The 24453-nt window shown below is 41.7% G+C and overlaps 1 protein-coding gene across 1 annotated transcript in view; it reads left to right on the top strand.

The window, feature by feature from the left end:
* FAM3B (family with sequence similarity 3, member B) overlaps positions 1-19493 on the top strand; it is a 67040-nt gene extending 47547 nt beyond the window's left edge. The window contains exon 8 of the mRNA XM_006870859.1: positions 19404-19493. Within this exon, the coding sequence (XP_006870921.1) occupies positions 19404-19493 (90 nt within the window). The remainder of the gene's footprint in view (positions 1-19403) is intronic.
* The last annotated feature ends 4960 nt before the right edge of the window (positions 19494-24453 follow it).

The following is a 24453-nucleotide window of genomic DNA, read 5'->3' as shown; positions in this document are numbered from 1 at the left end:
CAGTGGAAACGAGGTAAGCCCTCCTTGACATGGGTTGGTTCAACAAAGTGGCTGGCTGCAACAGTCAGCACAAACCTACCAATAATCATGAAGATGATGTTGGACCGGGTACCACTTTATTCTGCTGTACAGACGAGTAAGGCTACCATATGTCTGGGCTGCCTAGACAGTGGCTATCAAAAGGCAAGGAGCAAGACCTCCACAGTAGACCTTATGAAAATATGGTCCTTCTTTCCTTTTAGCTGCAAGTTCAAAGGTGTCAGAGATCTCTAAGTTGCCAGGATGCATAATAGTTTGCCTCTGATTTCAGGCTCAGACATTGGGGTCTAGCCCCAGCTCCTGGTGTTGTCTGGTTACAGTTCAGGAAGGAAGACAGAAAATAGTAACCGCTGGACAACGGGTCATCGTTTTATTGGCAAGAGGACTTCAGGTGGAGGAGAACAGGCTTGGATAAAGTGCAACCTCAGTGCAAGCCAAACAGCCAGAAAACTCATGGTTAGCTCCCAAGAAGGGTTCTGAGACTTCTCCCTTACTTTCTATCCTAGTGCTCTAGAGACTCAGAAATCCAAAGGCCCAGTTCCACATCTAAAAAGCACCTTTTCTACTTGTACCTCCTCTGTTTTTGTATGCCAGGAAGCCAGCCCTGCAGACCGGTTTATGAGTCTGGATCCCTCCTTACTATTAATTGGGTCTAAACACCTTATTTATTCTAGGACCTCATAGGTCTGTCCTGACTAAGGAGGGGTGTTCTGTGCTCCCACCTGCTTCTGACTGGGAGACAGCTGGCTGGAAGTCCAGAGTAGGACATGTATGACCCTGTATGAGTCTCCTCACCTCCCCGGGCCTGTACAGTTACAGTGACAAGTTTCTGGCCCAGCAGCTATAGCCTGAGAATGTGCTACCTGTGTCCTTGGCTGTCCTGCTGCACAGTGTCACACACGCTGACTCTGCTCAGTCAATCCACGCTCCTCCCATCCCTCAGCCCTGCTGTGTTCATACCTTACATATACTTCCAGGCTTCCCCCCCTTAGCTGTTTGCTCTCGGGCCAGTTGCTTGACCTCTCTGTGTCTCAGAAACATCATCAGTGAGAAGGAATAAAGTAGTACCTATCTCATTAGATGCCCTGAGGATTAAGTGAGAGAACCACAGAGGACATTAAGCGACAAGTCAAGTAGAGTCATGTAACTCAGGCTTTTCCAGGGCTTCCCCAGCAGCACACTACCAACACAGATCCCTGTGAATTGACAGACAAACACTGCCCTTCCCAGCCCAGAATCCCTGAGGAGAGGGACTGATGCACAAGGAGGGTGGAAGGCTCATGACCTGGCCTGCAGGTGACAGTGGAGGCCTATTTATATGTGCTCATTGACACTTGTCATTGCAATCCTGCTGACGATAGCCACAAAGTGCAAACAGCCCAAATCAACAGGTGACTGGATACACAACAATGTGGTGTACCCAGACAAAGGAAAACTGCTCCGCTAGAAAGAGAAACAGCATTCTGATACATGCCACTACACAGAGGAACCATTGTACTTAGTGACCTAAGCCAGACACCAAAGAGCAACTATTGTCCGATCCCATTTCTGTGAAGTATCTAGTTGCTATGAGTCGGTACCGACTCAATGGCACCTAACAACAACAGCAACATCTAGAATAGGCCAATATAGAGACCAAAGTCCATTAGTGGTTGCCAGGGCACAGGTGAGAGGGAGGGGGAAGGATAACTCGCTGCTTAGGGAACACTGAGCTTCCCTAAACTCATACCCAAATTAAGGGTGAAGGCTTAATTTGGGAATGGATAAGAGCAGATAAATAATATGGTGGTTGTTGTTGTTGATGTTAAGTGCCATCGAGTGGGTTCCGACCGTTAGCGACCCTGTATTGGGTTTCTGAGAAGCTGATGATGAGCCTGAACCGGCGACCTTAACATTCAAACCGACTTTGCAGCCCAGTGCATTAGCTCATAGCACCACACCAGGACTCCAATAATATGATATGACAGACGTAATTAATGTCACTGGACTATGCCTGTGGAGGTTATTGAAATGTCAAATGTTTCATATTAGCTACATAAAGGAGCTCTGGTAGCGTAGTGGTTGAGTCAGTCTGCTAACCTCAAGGTCAGCAGTTCAAAACTACCAGACTTTCCGAGGGAGAAAGATGAGGCTATCTGTTCCTGTAAAGATTTACAGCCTCAGAAACCCTATGCTGGGTCGCTATGAGTCAGAACCGACTCCACGGCACACTGCCACCACCACCACCATCATTAACTACATACATATACAAACAGTCCCTAAATGTCCCTTCCAACATCTCTGCTCTTTTGCCAACTGCCTTGTCCCATCCCCTCCCTTATCTTACCACCCAGTCTCCCCTTTCCTTCCTCCACAATCTCTCTCAGCATCCCCAGGAACCTAGCTGGGCTCTACCATACTGCCCTAGGTTACCTGACCCAGCAGGCAGGACCTTTGGGGCAACATGCTCTGTAGGGAAGTGTTAGCACCTGCTTATTACTTCTATTACCAACACCTTTGTTCCCCAGCTATCTTATGACAGCTAAACAAAGGGAACTTTAAGTCCCTTTTAACCCTTTTGTGACCCGTACCGTATGCAAGGTAAGTTAAAAAGTAGTGTTATATTAGCATAGTGGTTACGAATTGGGCTGCGAACCTTAAGGTCAGCGGTTCGAAACTACCAGCCACTCTGCGGGAGAAAGATGAGGCTTTCTACTCCCGTAAAGATTTACACCCTCGGAAACCCTGTACAGGGTCGCTATGGGTCGGAACCAACTCGACGGCACTTAACAACAACAACAACAGTATGTACTAGGTTTCCAGATCATACATGCATATGTTTATTCTAAACAAAATGTGTTTAAACATGGCCTGGTGTGGGTTAATGCGCTGGACTGCAAAGTCAGTTCGAACAGCAAGGTCAGCAGTTCAATTTCACCAGCCACTCCTAGGAAACCCTATATAGGAGTCACTATGAGCCGAAACTGACTCTACGGCACTTCACAATAGCAACAACTGTGATCAGTAGATGGCTGCAAACAAGTTCACTTCAGTAATACACCTGTCTTAGTCTCCTTAGACTGCCTTCCAAAAAAGATCCAATCATAACAGTGGCCTCCAAGTATCTGCTGCGTCAGTTAAATTCAAAGCAGAGAGATTAGTACAGAAGGTTTAGCAATTTGTGGAGGGGGTATTTGGAAGGGGTAATCTTGATAGATTTTCTCAAGGACATAGGGCAGGTTTCTTATGATGAAGTTTTAAGAAAATGGAAAATTGCATTGGTCAGAAACAGACCAGGAAAGTTACACCAAGATTTTTCCACCATGACAGTGCACCTGCTCATTCTAAGGTAACAAGGGCTCTCCATGAGAATTTGTTGGGAAATCTTACCCTATCCACCCAGCAACCTTGATCTTGCCCCTTCAGACTTCTTTTTGTTCCCCAAGTTCAAAGAACATTTAAATGGAAGGCTATTTGAATACCCCAAGGAGGCCAAAACTGCCGTTTTGATGTGATGCAAATTGAAAATCACAGAACTCTTTGGGGAAAGTTACAGAGATGAAAACATCACCTTCAGAAGTGTGTAGACCTAGGTGTAGTATATATAGAGATACAATAGCTTCATATTTTGGTATTTTTGTTTAATAAAGGTTTCTATGATTTTGTAGCGTGCTTTTTGACTTACCCTCATATTATCACCCACCAATATTTCAGCCTTTCAAGTTTCTTGGGAAGCTGCTATCCAAGCTGTAATGTGTGCTGCCATCTGGTGGGCACCTATATAACTGCATGAATCTGAAGAAATGGGCCTCGCCCATTTCTACCACTGAAGCCCACTTGGGACATATGTGCCCCACATAAATGTATCAAAATCCATATCACTTCTATTTTTTTCCCCCATGACAAAAGCTTGCCTTCCATTACTGGAAACATATGGTACCAACAAAAAATTCAAAGCAGAAAACAATCTGGTTATAAAAGTGTTGAGTCAAATGTGATTTCTCAACAAACAGTTTCACTATTAATATTTAGGTAAGACACACAAAACAAACCCTCACTTGAACTGCAAAGGGGATATTAGCAATTGTCCTTGCTTTCCTATATCTTTACAAGAACAGATGTTTAATTTGGAGAATGGATATGGTTTGAAACAGTGGTTCTAACATGAGTTTCAGGAAAACACCTGTCTTGCCTACGTGTGTTGATTGAAAGTTAATGTCATCATTACTACAAGAGTTAAATGAATCATTTTGTGAGTAACAATCAGCACAAAGCTGATTGTGAAGTCAAGTGTATCTCCACTTTCCATCCTCTCCATTGTCCCTGACACCTGCTACATCTTTCCTCTATAATACTCTTCTATTCTCTGCTGAATTCAGTCATTCACTGAAACCCACTCAGAATCACAGACTTGACACACAGTTATGTGGTTTATTAGGGTAAAAAGTTCATCTCAGAATTACAGGAGACAAAAAGGCAAGAGAAATAATACACATTTCAAGAATAACTCAGGAGCACCATGAAGAGGTATTCAGGTGAGAGCTGGTTCAACATCTGAAAATTAATTCATGTAATAGACCTCATTGATAAACTTAAGGTCAAAACTACATAATTATCTCAATAAACACAGGAAAAGCGTTTGACAAAACTCAACATCCATTCATGATAAAAACAAAAAACAAAAAAAACCCCACCTCAACAAGCTTAAGAATCTAAGGGAACTTTATCACCCTGATAAAGAGTATCTTTGAAAAAAATCACAGTTGACATCACACTTAATAGTGAAAGGCTGACTAGTTCCCTCTAAGATCAGGAACAAGACCAAGATGTCTTCTCTTAGCATTTCTGTTCAGCTCTGTTCTGGAAGTTCTAGTCAGGGAAACTAGGCAAGAAAAGAAAACAGCATCCAAAAAAGGAAGAAATTGTTAAAATCAATGGAGAAAAACAGAGAGCATGGCTCAAACAGCAGGGACAGGTTTATTCAAGGCAAACCTGGGAGGGGCTTATCGACCAAGGCCAGAAGGCTCCTCCCGCACAGACTGAAGTTTTTATGAGGGTCTTGGCAGGGAGTGGAGTTTAGGAGGAGCTAGCTGTGGTGGAAATGGAAATTGTGAGGTCTTGCCAGGGAGTGGGATTTAGAAAGGCTAACTGTGGCAGAGATGGGAAATTGAAACTTAAGGAAAATAGGCATTTAAGAGAGTTATGGCAGTTGGTCTCAAAATAGCTGCACGTGGACTCATCATTCCAGCCTTCTGTTAACATACAGAGAAGGGGGCATTGTTCTTATTCTGGCTGCTTCCTGCTGAGTCTGGGCGATGCTGGGAGTTGTTTAGAAGATCCTGGAGAAGTAGCGCTGTGGGTATGTGATCTCGGGTCCTTGCTCTGGATATGGTTGCTATTCTTTCTGAAAGGAAATGCTAGAAAAAGTTGACCAAGCAAGGGAGGAAAAGGGAACTGAGTGCAAAAAGCAGAAGTGGGACAAGAAGGGGAGCTAGCCAGGAAGAAAAAAGGAAGGGGCAGAAATCCACAAGATGTAAGTTTGGACTTAACAAGTTGGGGCTCAGGCTTGAAGTTTCTTTGCTCCACCCCTGACAGCATCTTTAAGGTCTAATACTGAAAAATGAATGGTGGAGTGATGAATGTGTGACAGAAGGGTGTAGGGGTTTGGGACTACTGGAAAAGAAGGACACACAGCTTGATTAATCCAACAGAGGTCTTGGGTGAGTCTGTATGTCCCATAGGGTTTTCATACTGGGAGATTAGGAGATTAGGAGTGTTGAGGAATGGGTAGGTATGAAAATGTGGGCTGCAAGGAGTCAGGAAATAATGGATTGGAGGCCATGAAGACTCTCAGGACTAAGTGGGTATTGAGGGACAGTGATTTGACACAAAGGATCCTTTAATGAAATTTTTATAGGGGTGTGGTCATGGGAAATGACAGGGATATTAGTATTCCAAATTAATAAGATAAATTTTTGGTGTCGTTTCATGGGGACTTACACAGAGGCCAGTTGTCTGTGCAAGTAAAAGGTAGCGGTGACTGTCTCTTAGAAATTCAAAATGGATTATGGCTCCTAATTTGTGCAAGATGTCACATCCTACAAGAGGAACAGGGCATTGGGGCATTACTAAAAAAGAATGAGTGAATGATAAATCTCCAAAGAAACCACTGAGGGGTGGTGTTTGTTTGGGAGTGGCAGATATGCCTTTCATTCTGATTATTGAGACCGAGGAAGAGAGGAGTGGACCACTATATTCTGTTAGAACTGAAAGACTCACCTCAGTATCCAGTAGGAAAGAGATGGTCTTACTGGATACCATCCTGACTACCCTGGGTTCTGAGGGCACACTTGCTATGCAGGCAGAGAATCCCGGGCACAGTCAGTCTTCTGAAGAGAGTTAATAAGGATGAAGGGTCTTTCACGGGTGGTGGTAGGGCTAAAGATTGGACTGAACCTGACCTGGGAGGGTGTCCCCGGTGGGGGCAGTCCATCTTCCAGTGGCCCCATTGACCACACATTAGGCATGGCTTAGTCGGTGGCCTTGGATTAGGGCACACTTTTGCCCAGTGTCCAGCCTGCCCACATGGAAACTGCCTTTCAGGGACTGTTGTGCTCTTTTCTGCTCTGGGCTGGAGCAAGTGTGAAGTAGCAGACACTAGCATCTGATATTTAATGTGGAGTTGTTTTTCTTTTGGGTTCCTCTGTTCCTCATCTTGGTTGTTAAAAACATTGACAGCTGCGTTTAGAAGGTCTTGTTTGAAGACCTTCTAACTTTTGTAATTTCTTTCCAGTGTCAAGTACAGACTGGGAAATAACTGCAAATGAAGGAAAGTTTGGCCTTCTCTTGATTCTGGGTTCATGTTGGTATATTTTACCATGGACTCTGAAAGGTGGGAAAGAAAAGGGCAAGATTTTCATCAGGGCCTTAGGTGACCTTGTGTAATTTATCATAATTGAGAGCCTTACGGGTGTTTTTATCTATTCCACCTATAAAACAAGTAATCATGTGATCCTTTTGTTGTACCTTCACTTCTGTGCTGATAATTCCAATTCGGCTCTCTGCGAGGGAAGGCATCCACATCTATAGGTTGACAGGTGAGGGCCTGCTCATGGAGGGCATCAGCATGGATTTCTGCTGCTTTCCATATGAATTCCCTTTCACCTGTGGCCAAGGTAGCATTTAAAATACTGTAAATATCCTGCCAAGTTAAGCTAAAAGACTGGGTTATCTGCAGGAACTCTTTGCTGAACTTGACTGGGCTTTCAAAAAAGGATCCTAAGCATTCTTAGATATGGGAAAAATCGGACATAGAAAAAGGAACATGCACTGGGGCAGGGCTATTGACCCCACCTACTTCCCTTAAGAGGAGGCTAGTTGGTGCTGTACTCCAGGATCAGGTGACTGGTGGTGAGGAAGGAGGATCTTCAGGAGAGGTGTTGGTGGAGAAGAAGGAGGATGGGGAGGAGAAGTAGAGGAGTCAGGGGTAGAAGTGGTGCAGTGAATAGAGAGCCTTGGGAGGTTGATTGTGGTATGGGTGAGGCTTACTGTCAGGATCAAAAGGAAGTTTAGGAGGACATTGTTTCCCAGAAGGCTAGAAGGTGAGACAAACAGGATTGACAAAGGGTGGGACACAAGCAGATGAAGAAAAAGTCTTGGACGTAGGGGATCTTCTACCATTTTGCTGTTTCTCTGAGAAGTTGTCAAAGTCTCTGAGAATTTGGAAGTTGAAAGTTGTCCAGTTTATATTGTGGCCAGGTTATATTGCAAAAAGAAACTAATTTTTCAGATTGATTTCTGTTAGGTGTAATTTCTTTAGGTTATTCAGAAGACAGCCTAGAGGGATGTGGGCCGGGGTGAGGGGCGTTGCAAAACCCCAGCTCCCATTTTGGGTGCATCAAGGAGTCACTGCTGAAGGTGCTGTCTACCTTCTCACAGGGTGTCCCCAGTGATGGTCTGGAGAGGATTATGGGCTTCCCCACACCCTCTTCCAGGAGAGTCTAAGTGATCCTCCAAGGATGAATCTCCTGGGATCCTCAGGAGATGATGCTGGGGCTTATTTACCTAGACCCAGGAATTTGTGACCAGTGTTGAATGGGGAAAGATCTGGCAGAATGGCCTCTGTAAGCTGCAGCCTTGGAAAAGAAAGAAAAAAGACTACTCAGAAGTGAGTGGTGGAGAAAGACTTTACTGACAAGAGTTCTGAGAAGCCACCAAGGGGTTCTCTTGAATGGGTCTGTGATCACAGTCCATTGCAGAAGGAAAGAGAGAGAGGAGAAGAGTGGGCTATTCTTACATGAGCAGTCTGAGAAAGAGATCAGGAGTTTTGAGAGCTCAATGGGAAATGCCTGAATCAGAGCCTTGCAATCCTCCCCTTGAAACTGCAATCTCTCACTGTCTACTAGAGAGAAAGAGAGGTGGAGAGGTGGATTTCCAGGAACTCTCAGGTTTCAGGGATTAGCTACCCACTCCTTCCTGAGTTCTAACTTCTCTCCTGGGTTTCAGTACCATATGTTAGGGTCAATGGAGAAAGGAGACTGAGAGCACAACTCAACAGCAAGGACAGACAAACCTGGGAGTTTGTCTAACCAGTGTCAGAAGGAATCTCCCTCACATGCTGAGGGCTTTTATGATGAGCTTCCCAAGGAGCTCTGGTAGCTTAGTGGTTATGAATTGGGCTGCGAACCTCAAGGTCAGCAGTTCAAAACTACCAGCTGTTCCAAGGAAGAAAGATGAGGTTTCCTGCTCCCTCAAGATTTACAGCCTCGGAAACCCTGTATAGGATCACTATGAGTCGGAACTGACTCCACGGCACATAACCACCACCATCCCAGGGTGTGGAGTTTAAGAAAGGGCTAGCTGTGTTGGAGATGAGAAATTGAAACTTAAGGAAAATAGAGATTGAAGCGAGTTATGGCAGTTGGTCTCAAAATAGCTGCACTTAAGCTTACTCAGAAGTTAAAACATAAAACTACCTCTGTGCATGACATGATCTTGTGTATAGAATTAAAAAAAAAAAAAAAAAACCTGAAAATATTATAACTAAAAACTTGTTGTTTTGTTAGGTTCCATCGAGTCAGTACTGACCCTATGCACAATGGAACGAAACACTGCCCGATCCTGGATCAAACTCACTATTGTTGCCACTCTTGAGTCCACTGATGCTGTCACATGGCCAATTCATCTCACTAGGGGTCTTCCTCTCTTTCTCTGACCCTCCACCTTACCAAACATGATATCCTTCTCAAGCGACTGGTCCCTCCTGACAATATGTCTAAAGTGTGAGAGACAAAGTTTGGCCATCCTAGCCTCTAAGGAGAACTCTGGCTGCACGTCTTCCAACACAGATGTGTTGATTCTTTTGGAAGCCCATGGCACTTTCAATATTCTCCTCCAACACCATAACTCAACAGCATCAGTTCTTCTATGGACTTACTTATTCTGTCCAGCTTTCATATACATAAAAGGTAACTGAAAATACCATGGCTTGGGTCAGGTGCACCTTAGTCTTCAAGCTGATATGTTTGCTCTTCAACACTTTAAAAAGGTCTTATGCAGCAGATTTGTCTAATACAATACATTGTTTGATTTCTTGACTGCTGCTTCCATGAGTGTTGATAGTTGATCCAAGAAGAATGAACTCCTTGACAACTTCGATCTTTTCTCCATTGATAAGAATGTTGTTTATTGGCCCAGTGGTGAGGATTTTTGTTTTCTTTACGTTGAGATGTAATCCATACTGAAGGCTGTGCTCTTTGATCTTCATAAGTAAATATTTTAAGTCCTCTTCACTTTCAGCAAGCAAGATTTTATTATCTGCATATCGCAGGTTGTTCGTGTGTCTTCCTCCAGTCCTGATGCCACATTTTTATTCATGTAATCCAGTTTCTCGGATTATTTGTTCAGCATACAGGTTGAATAAGTATGATGAAAGAACACAACCCTGTTGCATACCTTCCTTAATTTTAAACCATTCAGTGTTTCCATGTTCTGTTCAAACAACTACCCCTTGGTCCATGTACAGATTCCTCATGAGCACAATTAAGTGTTCTGGAATACTCATAATTCACAATGCTGTCCATAGCTTGTCATGATCCACACAATTGAAAGCCTTTGCGTAGTCAATAAAGTGCAGGTAAACATTTTTCTGGTATTCTCTGCTTTCAGCCAAGATCCATCAGACATCAGCATTGATATCCCTTGTTCCACATCCTCTTCTGAATCTGGCTTGAACCTCTGGAAGTTCTCTGTCAATGTACAATTGCAGCCATTTTTGTATTACCTTTAGTAAAACTTTACTCTCATGGAATATCAAAGATATTGTCCGATGATTTCCACATTCCGTTGGGTCACCTCTCTTTGGAATGGGCACAAATACGGATCTCTTCCAATCAGTTGACCAGGTAGTTGTCTTCCAAATTTGTTTGTATAGAAGAGTGAGTGCCTCCAGTGCTGCATCAGATTGTTGAAAGATTTCAATTTGTATTCCATCAATTCCTGATGCCTTTTTCTTTGCTAATTCTTTCACTGTACCTTGGATTTCTTACTTTTGTATCATTGGCTTTTGATCATATGCTACCTCTTGAAACGGTTGAACATCAGCCATTTCCTTTTGGTACAGTGACTCTGTGTATTCCTTCCAACTTCTTTTGATGCTTTCTGCATCATTCAATAATTTGCCCAGAGAATCCTTCAATAACAAAAGCTGAGGCTTGAATTTTCCTTCGCTTTCCCCAGTTTGAGAAATGCTGTATTCTTCCTTTTTGGTGTTCTGACTCTAGATCTTTGCACATTTTGTTGTAATATTTGACTTTGTTGTCTCGAGTTTACCTTTAAATTTTTCTGTTCAGCTCTTGTACCTCCTCATTTCTTTCATTTGCTGTAGTATCTCTACACTGGGGAGCAAGTTTCCGTGTTTCTTCTGACATCCATTTTGACGTTTTCCTTCTTTCGTGTCTTCTTAATGACTTTTTGCTTTCTTCATGTATGATATTCTTGATGTCATCCCACAACTCTTCTTGTCTTCGGTCTTCAGTGTTTAATGTATCAAATCTGTTCTTCAGATGATCTCTAAATTCAGGTGGGATATATTCAAGGTCATATTTTGACTCTCATGGACTTCTTTTAATTTTCTTCAGCTTCAATTTGAATTTGCATATGAGCAGTTGATGGTCTGTTCCACAATCTGCTCCTGGCCTTGTTTTCATTGGTGATATGGAGTTTTCCATGGTCTCTTTCCTCAGACATAGTCAATTTGATTTCTATATATTCCATCTGGTGATGTCCATGTGTATAGTCATCTCTTATGCTGTCTAAAGAAGGTATTTGAAATGAACAAATCACTGATTTTGCAGAATTCTATCATGTGATCTCCAGCATCATTTCTATCACCAAAGCCATATTTTCCAACTACCGATCCTTCCTCTTTGTTCCCAATCTTTCCATTCCAATCACTAGTAATGATCAATACATCTTGATTGCATGTTTGATCAATTTCAGATTGAAGAAGTTGATAGAATTCTTCTATTTCATCCTCACTGGCTCTAGTAGTTGGTACATAAATTTGAATAATAGTGATATTAACTGGTCTTCCCTGTAGGCACATGGATATTTTCCTATCACAGACAGCATTGTACTTCATGACAGATCTGGATATGTTCATTTTGACAATGAATGCAACACCATTCAACAAGGTTACAGAGTACAAAATCAATATACAATCCCTTGTTCAAGGATCAGAAGATTTAACAATAGTACTAAGATGGCATTACTCCCCAAAGTGATCTACAAAATCAATGTAATCTTTATCAAATTACCAGTTAGTTGCTTGCCAACATCCTATTCCTAAAAATTTCATGAAAATATCAAAGAATCCAGAAGCACCAAAACAATCTTACAAAGAAGAACAAAGTTAGGAGACTCAAATTTTCCAATATCAAAACTTACTACAAATCACAATAACTAAGGTAATGTGTTACTTGCATAAAAATAGACAGTATAGATGAATGAAAGAGAATTGAGAATTAAAAAATGATGCCTCATATTTACAGTCAATTGATTTTTTAAAAATGTTTTTGTATTACATGGGAGAACATTAGCTTTACATTCATCCTATTGTATATCATTTCATTGCCATGGTTACAATCCCCTTCATGCATCATCAAACAACCAAAGGGTATACCCTGCACCTACCCACTGACTGTCAGCACATAGCCCCTCTCCCTCTCTGGGTCTAGAGTCCCCAAGCGTTCCCTCTCTCCATGTCATCATCTCTGCCTCTATCTCTGGTGTCACTTCTTCTCTGGGTAGGATCCCGCATTCCACTCTTCTAACCTTGATGGTTCCAGGGACCTCTGCTCCTAGACTGCAAAGTCAACCACTCACCTTGTTTTGCTACAAAATGTCCACCTTTACATTTCCAACCCTCACAATCAGTCCTGATAATAATTATTCACTGTTGTGCCACATGAGTGCTATCCCTATGTCTGTTCATCAGCCCCGCCCAGACAGATTGGATACTACTCAGTGGAGATTCTATTTCCCTCCGTGCCCTTTGGATCTAGGCTCCCTCTTGAAAGCTTGTAAGCCAGTCACTTCTTGCTTTTGTAGCCCCTCATTTTGAGTAGCCAATGTCCATGTTGCCCATCCCTGTCTACCCTGTGTATCAAGGGGGTGGGAATGGTCCTCGCTGTAAAGATTTGTTACCTCTTTTGAACTACTGCATCCATAGCTGTAGGTCAAGTTCATCAAATTGTATCAGATTACTCTTTTTCCTCTTCTTTCTTTTTCTAGTGGAATTCTGATCATGCAGCCATTGAAGCGAGGTCAAGTGGGTATTATCTGCAAGTGTGGTGTTCTTGTGCATATGTCCTCACTTCTTACCAGCTGGATGCTTCACTTTCCACTCTAGTCTTATGTCATTGACTGTGGGCTCAGGGGTCCCCAGGTCTTGCCATACCAGGTCTTTACCCGGGTTCACAGGAGTCTATTGAACGTGTTAGGGCTTACCTGGCTGCTTCATTGCTATTTTTCCCTCACTTCCCCTTATTGGTGGCCAACGTGGTCACTAGTCAGAGTGTATGTCTGCTCTTGTATTCCCCTTGAATCTTAGTCTTGGAAAGGGGTTTTCCTTGAGGGGACCTGACCACTTGCCTTGATGTCTCCTGGGCAAGCAACTTGCTTGTTCTTGTAGTAATCAGTTGGACTGCCATTATTGTTTTGTATTTTTCCTGTCGGTCTTTCTTTCAAGAAGTATTTTCTGTTCTTCTAGCTGCTCCAGGCTCATTGGGCACGTTGTAGCCCTATTTTAGGTATTCCAATCAGTTATAGACAGAAGACATACTTACAAGTATTCTATGGTGATATTTCTGGCTATTCCTTTCTCTTCCCCTCAAGCGTCTATTTTATAATGGTATGCAAGGGAAACCAAGATTCAAAAGACAGCCAAGCATCTTAACGTTGTTTCCCCTCTTTTGCTCTTTCCAACCATGCCTCAATCCTTATATCCCAGTACCCTGCTGTTTCAAGGTTCTGCATACATCATTATTTACTTCTGTCTCACTTAGTCCATTCAAACCTGCCTAACTGTTCTCCTATCTGCCTTGTTCTTCCATTCCCTCACACTTCTTCTCTATTGTCCCCCTCCCCAGCACCCAAACTATCTTCTGTTCTTCTAGCCACTCCAGGCTGGTCTGTTTGCCCTTTCAAGTGGAAATTTCCCGCCTCAGAAAATTCTGGATGGGGTTAGGATTTCGCCTAAGGTATTATGTAATGCAGAGGCTCCACAAGAAGCCTCCTTCACTGAACACATTGTAGCCCCATTTTAAGTATTCCAATCAGTTATAGGCAGAAGACAGACTTGCAAGCTTTCTATGGTGATATTTCTGGCTAGTCCCTTCTCTCCGCCATTATAAAATGGTGTCCATTTTATAATGTTAGCAAGAGAAACCAAGATTCAAAAGACAGTCAAGCATCTTAACATTGTTTCCCCACTTTTACCCATTCCTACCATGTCACAGTTCCTGTATCCAAGATCCCTGTTGTTCCAAGATTGTTCATGCATCATTATTTACCTTTGTGCCACTTAGCCCATGCAAACCTGCGTAATCTTTCTCCCATCCTCCTTGTTCTTCCATTCCCCTCCCCCTGCTTATGTATTGCCTCCCCTCCCTAGCACCCAAACTATCTTGTGTCTATTCCCTACTCTGTGCTTCACCTTCCCCTCCCTCCCCTTACCCCATCCCCCACATCCCAGTAACTAGCAAAGAATATGCCGGTTATTCTTTTTTCTTGGCTTCTTTTCCTTAATCTTTCACAATAGTGGTCCTATGCAGTATTTCTCCCTTTGTGACTGACTACTTTCACTCAACATAATATCCTCAAGGTTCATGCAATTTTTTTTTTTTTGCCACTACCACATACTTTACTGACTATGCAAAGAAAGTACAAATGCACATATTTAATGACTATGTATAATAATCATTTATAATATAATATAAATATAATATAATACAATATAATATAAATAAATAACATTGCAAAGATTGGGTATTCCAAAACACTTAATTGTTCTCCTGATTAACCTGTACATAGACCAAGATGCAGTTATTCAAATAGAATAAGGGATGCTGAACAGTTAAAATCAGGATAGGTATGTTCCAAGATTGTATTCTTTCAACATACTTATTCAATCTTTTTTAAAATTTTATTGTGAATTATGTGACAGTTTGTATGGGAGAACATCAGTTTTACATTCATCCTATCGTATATTGTTTCATTGCCATGGTTACAATCTCCTCCACGCATCACCAATCAATGAAATGGTACATCCTATACGCCTGCTCCCCACACCCCTTTACCCCCAACCCCCGCTCCCTGGGTTCCAAGTCCCCAGCTGCTCCATCTCTCCATGTCATCATCTCTGCCTCCATCTCAGGGATCGCTGCTTCCTTGGATAGGGTTCCGCTCTCCGCTCTTCTCCCTTCACGGTTCCAGGGACCTCTGCTCCTAACCTGCAAAGTTAATCACTCCCCTCCTTGCCACAAAATGTCTACCTTTACATTTACAACCTTCACAATCAGTCCTGGTAACAATTATTCACCCTTGTATCACAAGAGACCTATTCTGCATTTCCTTACATTAGTCCCGCCTAGACAGATTGGATACTACTCAGTGGAGATTCTATCTTCCTCCATGCCCTCTGGATCTAGGTTCCCTCTTGAAAGCCTGTAAACCAGTCACTTCTTGCTTTTGTGGCCTCCTCATTTTGGATAACCAATGTCCAAGTTGCCCGTCCCTGTCCACTCTGTGTATGGAGAGGGTGGGAATGATCCTTGCTGTAAGGATTTGTTCCCTCTTTTGAGTCACTGCATCCATAGGTGTAGGTCAAGTTCATCAAATTGTATCAGATTACTCTTTTTTCCCTCTTCTTTCTTCTTCTAGTTGCGCTCTGATCATCTAGTCATTGAGACCAGGTCAAACGGATATTATCTGCAAATGTGGGTTTCTTCAAGGTAGCAAGGTAGTATTCTTCAAGGTAGCATACTATTCCATTATGTTATGTACCACAGTTTGTTTATCCATTCTTAACTTGATGGACACTTAGGCTGTCTCCATCTATTTGCTATTGTAAATAGTGTTGCTGTGAACATTGGTGTGCATATATCTACTCGTGTTATGGCTCTTATTTCTTATGGGTAAATACCAAGTAGAGGAGTTGATGGATCATAAGGTATTTCTATTCCCAACCTTCTGAGGAAGCGCCATATTGCTTTCCAGAGAGGTTGGACCATTTTGTAGTCCCACCAGCAACGCAGGAGCATCCTAATCTCTCCACATCCCCACCAGCATTTATTGTCCTCTACTTTTTTAATCTTTGCTCTTATTGCTGGTGTGAGATGATATCTCATTGTTGTTTTGATTTGCATCTCTCTAATGGTTAGTGATCGTGAACATTTCTTCATATGTTTGTTGGCTGCCCGGATTTCTTCCTTAGTGAAGTGTCTGTTCAAGTCCTGTGCCCACTTTTTAACTGGGTTATCTGTCTTTTTCTTGTAGAGGTGTTGTAGTTTCCTATATATTTTATAAATGAGTCCCTTGTCTGATGTGTTGTTACAAAATAATTTTTCCCATTCTGTGGGCTAACCTTTTTACTCTTTTGGTGAAGTCTTTTGATGCACATAAGTATTTAATTTTTAGTATGTCCTAATCAACTATTTTGTTTACTTTTGTTTGTGCAGTTTTCAAAATGTTTGGTAGTCTGTGTATTCCCTGAATTAGAGCCCTCACATTTGTCACTACTTTTTCATTGGTGGCCTTCATAATTCTGGGATTCATATTTAGGTCTCTAATCCATGCTGAGTTGGTTTTTGTATAAGGTGTGAGGTAAAGATCTTGTTTCAGTCTTTTGCATATCACTTTCCAGTTCTGCCAGCACCATCTGTTGAAAAGACTATCCTTTCCCCAGGCAATATATTTAGGTACTTTGTCGAAAATCAGTTGGCTGTATGTGGATGGGTTAATTTCTAGATTCTCGATTCTATAGTCAATTGATTTTGACATTCAATGAGGAGAAGAACAGTCTTTTCAACAAATTGTACTGACATTATTGAATATCCATGTGTTAAAGAATGAAATTGGGCCCCAACTTCATACCATACACAAAAATTAAGTCAAAATAGATAAAATGCCTAAGTGTAAAAGCCAGAATCATTAAACTCTTAGAAAAATTCATAGACATAAATTTTCATGATCTCGGATTAGGCAATAGATTCTTATATATGATCTCAAAAGAATAAACAACAAAAGAAAAAAATGCATTAGTTGGACATCATGAATTTTTTTTTTTTTAATTTGCACTTTAAAGGGCAACATCAATAAAATAAAGACAAGCCACAGAATGGGAAAAAATTTTTTTTTAAATAATTTATCTGATAAGGGACTTATTTGTCTCCAAATAATTGTTACAACTCAATTAATAAAAAGACAAGTAATTCCATTTGAAATTGGGCAAAGGCTATATGATAAAACTTTTCCCCAATGAGCATGTAATAAATGGTTAATAAGCACAGAACAAGTCCTGCTGTGGCATTTTACAATAAACACTGGACTGCTAACCCCAAGGTTGACAGTTCAAACAGACCAGTTACTCCTTGGGAACCTTATACATGGCCCCAGTGAATCAGAATGGACTCAATGACACTTAGCAACAACAATATCAAGCACATAAAAAGATTCTCATACCATGAGCCATTTGTTGTTGTTATGTGCCGTGAAGTTGATTCTGACTCATAGCGACCCTGTCCAGGGTTTCCGAGGCTATAAATCTTTACAGGAGCAGAAAGCCTCCTCTTTCTCCCGCGGAACAGCTGGTAGTTTTGAACTGCTGACCTTGCATTTTGCAGCCTGATTCGTAATCACTACACTACCAGAGCTCCTTACCATAAGCCATTAGGGAAATGCAAATCAAAACTTAAAGAGACATCATTTCACACATATTTGCTGTTGTTGTTAAGTGTCATGGAGTCATTCTTACTCTTAGTTAGCTAGCCTGTAGACTTCCAAGGAGCAGCTGGGGGACTTGAAACTCCAACCTTGCAGTCAGCAATTCAGTGTTTATCTTACAGCACCACAGCAGGATTCCTCACACTCACTGGGCTAGCTATAATCCAAAACACAGATAAAAACAAGCAATGGTGAGGAAGGGGAGAGACTAGAACTGTCAGACACTGAAAAGGACCTCAAAAGTCTAAACACAGCGTAACCATTGTTGTTAAGTGCCATTGAGTTGGTTCTAACCCATAGCGACCCTGTGTAGGGTTTCTGAGGAATGGCTGGTGAGTTTGAATCACCAACCTTGTGGTTCAAACTAACTTTGTAGTCCAGTGCATTCACCTGCAGTGCCACACTATGACCATATAACCCAGGAATTCCATTACTACCTATAGGCCCAAGAGAAATGAACATGCTAAAGCTTATATACAGATGTTTCATAGCAACATTATTTATAACCCCAAAATGAAAACAATCCAAATCTCTGTCACCTAATTAAGGGATCAATGTGGCACTGTAGGATAAGCACTCGACTGCAAGGTTGGTGGTTCAAATCCACCAGTCACTCCTTAGAAGCCCCATATAGGATCACTATGAGTCAGAACCGATTCAATGATACTTAACAACAACAACAACAAATATCCATGGAATATTATTCAGTCATAAAAAGGGACGAAGTCCTGATATATGCTATAACATAGGTGAAGCTTGAAATATTGTTAAAAATAAAAAAGACTTCATATTGTATGATTCCATGTATGCAATATGTACAGAATAAGCTAAACCATAGAGACAAGAAGTAAATTCCTGGTTGGCTAGTACTAAGGCATGGCATAAGGGTGCATCATGGGCAATGCAAAATAATTGCTGATGGTACAAGATTTCTTGATGGAAATGGTGAAAGCATTCTAAAACAGGTTGTGGTGGTAGTTGTACAGCTCTGTGAATATGGTATATTTCATTGACCTGTATACTTGATATGGGTAAATTCTATGGTATATGAATTTTATCTCAGTAAAGCCATTATAAACAAAATGAGAGGTAACTAAATTTTCAAAGTTTAAAATGCACATTATTTCATTTAAGCATTAAGCTAAGGTGCCCCATTATCTGTGAAAGAATTGAAGACATAGAGGACTAAAGCCTGCCTCAATATTGACATGTCTGCTGACCAAGAGCCTCTAGGAAAACTCTGGGGACAGAAACAAAAACACATTTTCCTTCCAGACAGAAGGATAAAACCCAAAGGTTAGAATTGTGCAATCCAGTATGGCAGCCACTAGGTAAATGTAACTATTTAATTCACAGTAATTAAAATTAAGTAGCATTTTAAACTCAATTCATATACTCAGGTTTCAAGAATTTGGTAGTTAGAGGTGGCTAGTTTTGAACAGATCAGATTATAGAACATTAAAGAACATATCCATCACCATGAAAAGTTCTATCTGGCAGTACTGTATCAGCTGTCCTAAGTATTGTTCAGGGGAGTGCTATGTATCTGTCAGATAAGCACTCGACTGCTAACTACAAGGTCCAGAGCTGAAGCCCACCAATTATTCCTAGAGGGAAAGATAAGCCATTCTACATCCGTAAAGATTTACAAGTCTTGGAAACACTATTCAGGTCGACATGAGTTGGAACCAACTAAACAGCACTTAACAACACCAACAACAAGTACTGGTCAATTATTAAGAAAAATGGGGAAATAAATCCAGCACCCAGTGTAGGTTAAAGCAAATCCCATTCTAGGCAGCAACTTTGCTTACAGTTGACACATTATGTATTTGTTGATTAGATTAAAGAAGAACTAAAAATCTTCTCTTTCTTTTATGTAGATCAACCACTTTGATAATAAGAAGAACAGATATTCTGGCTGGCCAGCAGAGATACAGATAGAAGGCTGTATACCACAAGAGCTAAGCTAACATTGTACTTCCTTAATAAATGTGTTTTGTACAAATGTCTCATGAAATGGTCCAGGAATCTTATCACCTAAACACGTATAGTCAATATTCCATAAAGATTTGGGACTTTCTTTCAACCAACCAATATTTGTTAATTATATTGATCTTGGCACAATATTTATATGCCAGGATTTATATGAGGAGACATTGGTGGTTCCATGGTAGAATTCTCCCCTTCCGCCTAGGAGACCTGGGTTCAATTCCCTGCCCACATAGCTTATGCTCAACCACCACGTGTCTCTCGGTGGAGGCTTGTGTGTTGCTGTGATAATGCTGAAGACCTGGAATCCACTTGCAAAAATCAGCCAATGAAAACCCTGTGGATCTCAATTGTTAGATCCACACTGATCATGGAGATGGCACAGGAACAGACAGGGTTCCATTCCATTGTGCATGGGGTCGCCATGAGTCAGGGGTCAACTCAACAACATCTCACAGCAGTTTATATAGTGACGATATCAATGTGCTGCATTCTGAAAGGGACAGGACTTGACAAAGGGAATCAAATGATTTCATGTGGAAAGGAAAGATCTATTGGAAGCAACTACTGCTCTCAGGGTGGAGTCGTGTTGTGATCAGAAATAAGTTTGTCCCTTTAGTGGTCCAGGCAGTTTTGAAGAATTGTTGTTAGGTGCCTTTGAGTCGATTCCGACTCACAGTGACCCTATGCACTATGGAACGAAACACTTCCTGGTCATGCGCCATCCTCACAACCTGCTACTCTTGAGTTCATTGCTGCTGCCACTGTACCAATTCATATAGTTGTGGTCCCCCTCTTTTTTGCTGACCCTCCACTTTACCAAGCATGATGTCCTTCTCCAGGGATTTGGTCCCTCTTGATATGTCCAAAGTATGAGAGATGAAGCCTAGCCATTTTGGCTTCTAAGGAACATTCTGGTTGTATTTCTTCCAATATAGATTTGTTTGTTCTTCTGGAAATTCAATGGTGCTTTTTTATATTCTTCTCTAACACCATGACTCAAACATTGGCAAGTATGGAAAAACTGGGACCTTCCTACATTGTTGGTGGGACAGTAAAATGGTTCAAACACTCTGGAAAACAGTATGGCGCTTCCTCAGAAAGTAGGAAGTAGAAATACATTATAATCCAGCAGTTCCTCTACTTGGTATATATCTACAAGAAATACAAGCCAGGACACAAGCAGATATATGCACACCAATGTTCATCACAGCATTATATACAATAGCAAAAAGATGGAGACAGCCTAAACGCCCAATAAAGGAAGAATGGATAAACAAACTTTGATATATACACACAATGGAATACTATACAATGATGAAGAATAACTATGAATCTTCAAAACACCTTATAATGAACCTGGAGGACATTATGTTGTGTAAAATTAATCAATCACAAAAGTACAAATATTGTGTGAGGCAATTATTATAAAATCTTAAGAAAAGGTTTCCAAACTAAAAGAAGCATTTGATGGTTACCAGGGAGTGAGGGTAGACAAATGTTACACGAAGAGAGAGGGCAATATACAAGAAGAGGAAGGGTGGCAGAAGAATGATGAAGATAGGTGAAGACACAAGGAGGTGTGCAAGGACTAAAGGAGATAGAGGAAAATAAACATAGCCTTTGAACAAGTGTTCTGTGCATAGATACACGGATTGAGACATAGGCTGGATGGGTAAAGGAGAAAGAGTGGGACATATATATATTTATATATCCCACAAATGCATGAGTTTGAAAGAGAAAAAAGAAACATTCTTTAACAGTTTCCAGGGGTGGAAGGAGGGTAGAGGGTAGACACTCTGGTGATATGCAGGGCAATATACAAAAAAGGAAGGTTGGCAGAAGAATGATGAAGACAGGTGAAGATGTAGGGAGATTTACAAGGGCTTGAAAGGATAGAGGTAAATAGGGATAGATATACAACCTTGAACAACAATGTTATGAGGTAGAAAGAAACATGGTAGACACATACTGAATGGGTATGGGAGGAAGAGTGCCATTTAGTCACTATTTGAAAGAAGATATTTGCACATAAACACAACTATGAATGTGGTAGAGCATACAGTGAACAAAATGATGATGACTTCTTAGCTATCATCAAACATCCTAAGGCAATGAGTAGCTGAGCCTGGGGGCTCAGGACCATAGTCTCAGTGGACACCATGGTCAATTGGCATAATACAGTCCACAAAGATAATGTTCTATATAACATCTGAGATATCAAAAGGTCATGAGTGACCATCTAAGGTGTGGATATTGGTCTCTCTATGTGAAGAAGAAAGAAAGGTGATGAGAATTGAAGGTAATTGAAATTGATATGTCCAAGGGACTAATGGAACATGTGAACATCAGTGTCCACGGCTCTGAGACCAGAAAAACTAGATGGTGCCCAGTTACCACTACCAACTGCTCTGTAAAGGATCCCATTAGAAGGTCCCAGGTAGATTAGCAGAGTATGTGAAACAAAACTCAAAATTATTCTTTAAAAAAAGAAGAATGGGCATAAAAGACTGGAGGAACCTGGGATTGTGGCCCTTGACCACCCTTTAGGTCTGGAAAAGAACTTGGCCCCATGGCCCAACTTTTAGCCAAGCAGTAGATAGGTACATATCTATACCTGGATGCATTCTGCCTCTGGTCTCATTGGGGACCAACAGCCACAGCCAACAACAACAGGGAACAACAACACTAGTGAGGTTTGTTCACTATGAATGATGGAATCATCAATCATTCAGAAATCAAAGGGGCAACATGTACCTAATGACAAAATTAAGAAGGGATGGGAAGGTGGGTGGAATGGAAACAGCCACAGGGAGGAAGTAGAATAACTTGTTCTATGGAAGGGATTGCAATCATTGAGATGAAACAAAGTGTATGATTTGTTGAATGTAAAACTGATGATCTCATCTGTAAACTTTCACTCAATTCACAATAAAAAGTAAAAACAATAGCAACTAAAAAACACCATTTCCAAAAAGATCTGTCAGACAGGAAGAAGGGAAGAATGGATTTGGGTAAGCAATTCACAGTTTCTCCACCCTCAACTTACTGAACTGCTGCAAAGAAGATAGGAGTCCTGGTGTGGCACTGTAGGATAAGTGCAGGACTGACAGGTCAGTTAGAGCCACAAGGTCAGTGGTTCAAACTTACCTCCTTGGTAATACTGGGCCGCTATGAATCAGAACCGAATCAATGACATTAACAGCAACAAAGAAGACAGTGACGAAAAGGAGTATAGCCTTAGAGTCAGACTGATGTACATTTAAATTCTGAGCCCATAATCAATTAGCTCTTGGATCTTGCTCTCCATGTGTAAAAGGAAATAAAAGCACAAATTATAATCAACTATTTAGGAAACTAAATAAATGCAATGGACTACTGCAGTGCAAAAAAAAAGAAGGATCACTGCTCTGCTCCAAGAAGAAAGGCAGGGTGGAATGGTGGGCCGGATGGTGCCTTAAGCCCTCTCCCCCTCTGCACTTGGGGAATGGGGGTTCCATATGAATTGGAGGGGTGCAGGAAAGAATTCTCTATTACTTCTATTACCAAGATTCCTTGGGCATAGTGCACATGGGATCACAAAACCCATCACCATAACAGATCTTGCTTGACCAAGAAAAGGAGACTCAAAGAATTGTGATACTCCAACCTTTAAGGTAATCTTGTTTTGCCCCAGTCCTGGTGCACTTTCACCCAGGGAAAGGGACACCATCTGACACTGCCTGCCCCTGACTAGCCCCCACAACTGACAGGACGCATGAGGACTGACTGGGTTAACAGTCCCTGTGCCCGGCCTAATGCGGACCCTCCCATCTACTCCTCACACCCACACTGGGAAGGGGTCGCTAAGACCATCCCCAGTTTTAACAGTGAGATGGAGATCTAAGAGGAATAGCCCAGGTTCCATGGACAGTAATGCATGGCCTGGGTTTAAGGCCTGGGCGCATTCTGTCTCTGGTCTCATCAGGGACCAACAGCTACAGCCAAGAACTCTTGAAAGTGTCGCACTGTTTGCTCCCGTGCAATCTGGAGGCTGGCAGGTGTCCCCTTGTGAGAGTCTCTCCATTGCCACTCCACTGCTGATCACAGAACGTGGCCAGAGCTGTCACATCCCCTGATGCCCCATAGACGGAGTTTCTGCTGCATTTCCTATGCCTTTCAGGGGATAGCAGGGGAGCTCTAGCTTGTTGTGAAGGAAATCAATTGTTAAATGCCTGCAAGTGCTTTCCAACTCATAGCAACCCTGTATGGGGTTTCTGAGGAGCGCTGGTGAGTTTCAACTGCTGACCTTGCAGTTCAAACAGACCTTGCAGTCCAGTGTTTATCTTATAACATCACACCACTGGAGCTTTAGACATCTCATACTACAAAGTCCAAATCCTGATTCTTCCCTTGCTCCTCCAACTCTGCTCTCTGGACTCTCTGGAGTTAAGACCCAAAAACAAAGCAAAAAAACCATCATTGCCTTGAGTGCATCCTGACTGATAGTGACCCCCAAGGACAGAGCAGAACTTCCCCCAATGGGGTTGCAATCTTTATGGAAGCAGACAATCACAGCATTCTTCCCCAGAGCATCTGACTTCCAACTGAGGACCTTTTCATTAGTAGCAAACACTCAACTGATTGTTTACTGATCCAAGGGACTGTTTTAAAAAAAAAAAAAATTGTAAGCCTCTATAATCCTTCTGCAAAGGTGAATTCAATGCAAGGGTATTAAGTAAATGAATGATGCTTAGGATTTTTTTTTTTTTTTTTGCATTTATTTAAAATCTTCATTTTTGTATTGAAAAGTTAGATAAGAACAGAAACAGCTAAGAACCAGCCCTTCCCATCACCCTGAGCAGGTTCAGTGTCCCTGACAATGTGACTTCTGGGTCCTGAGAGCTCCTGGGGGTTTCCATGCCACCTCATCATCTCACCCAGCATGGGCTGTGGGGGTGG

Source organism: Chrysochloris asiatica, unplaced genomic scaffold (genome assembly GCF_000296735.1).
Source record: "Chrysochloris asiatica unplaced genomic scaffold, ChrAsi1.0 scaffold00154, whole genome shotgun sequence".
Lineage (NCBI taxonomy): Eukaryota > Metazoa > Chordata > Mammalia > Afrosoricida > Chrysochloridae > Chrysochloris > Chrysochloris asiatica.
The sequence above is the reverse complement of the archived record's forward strand: the minus strand, read 5'-3'. Positions and strand labels throughout refer to the sequence as shown.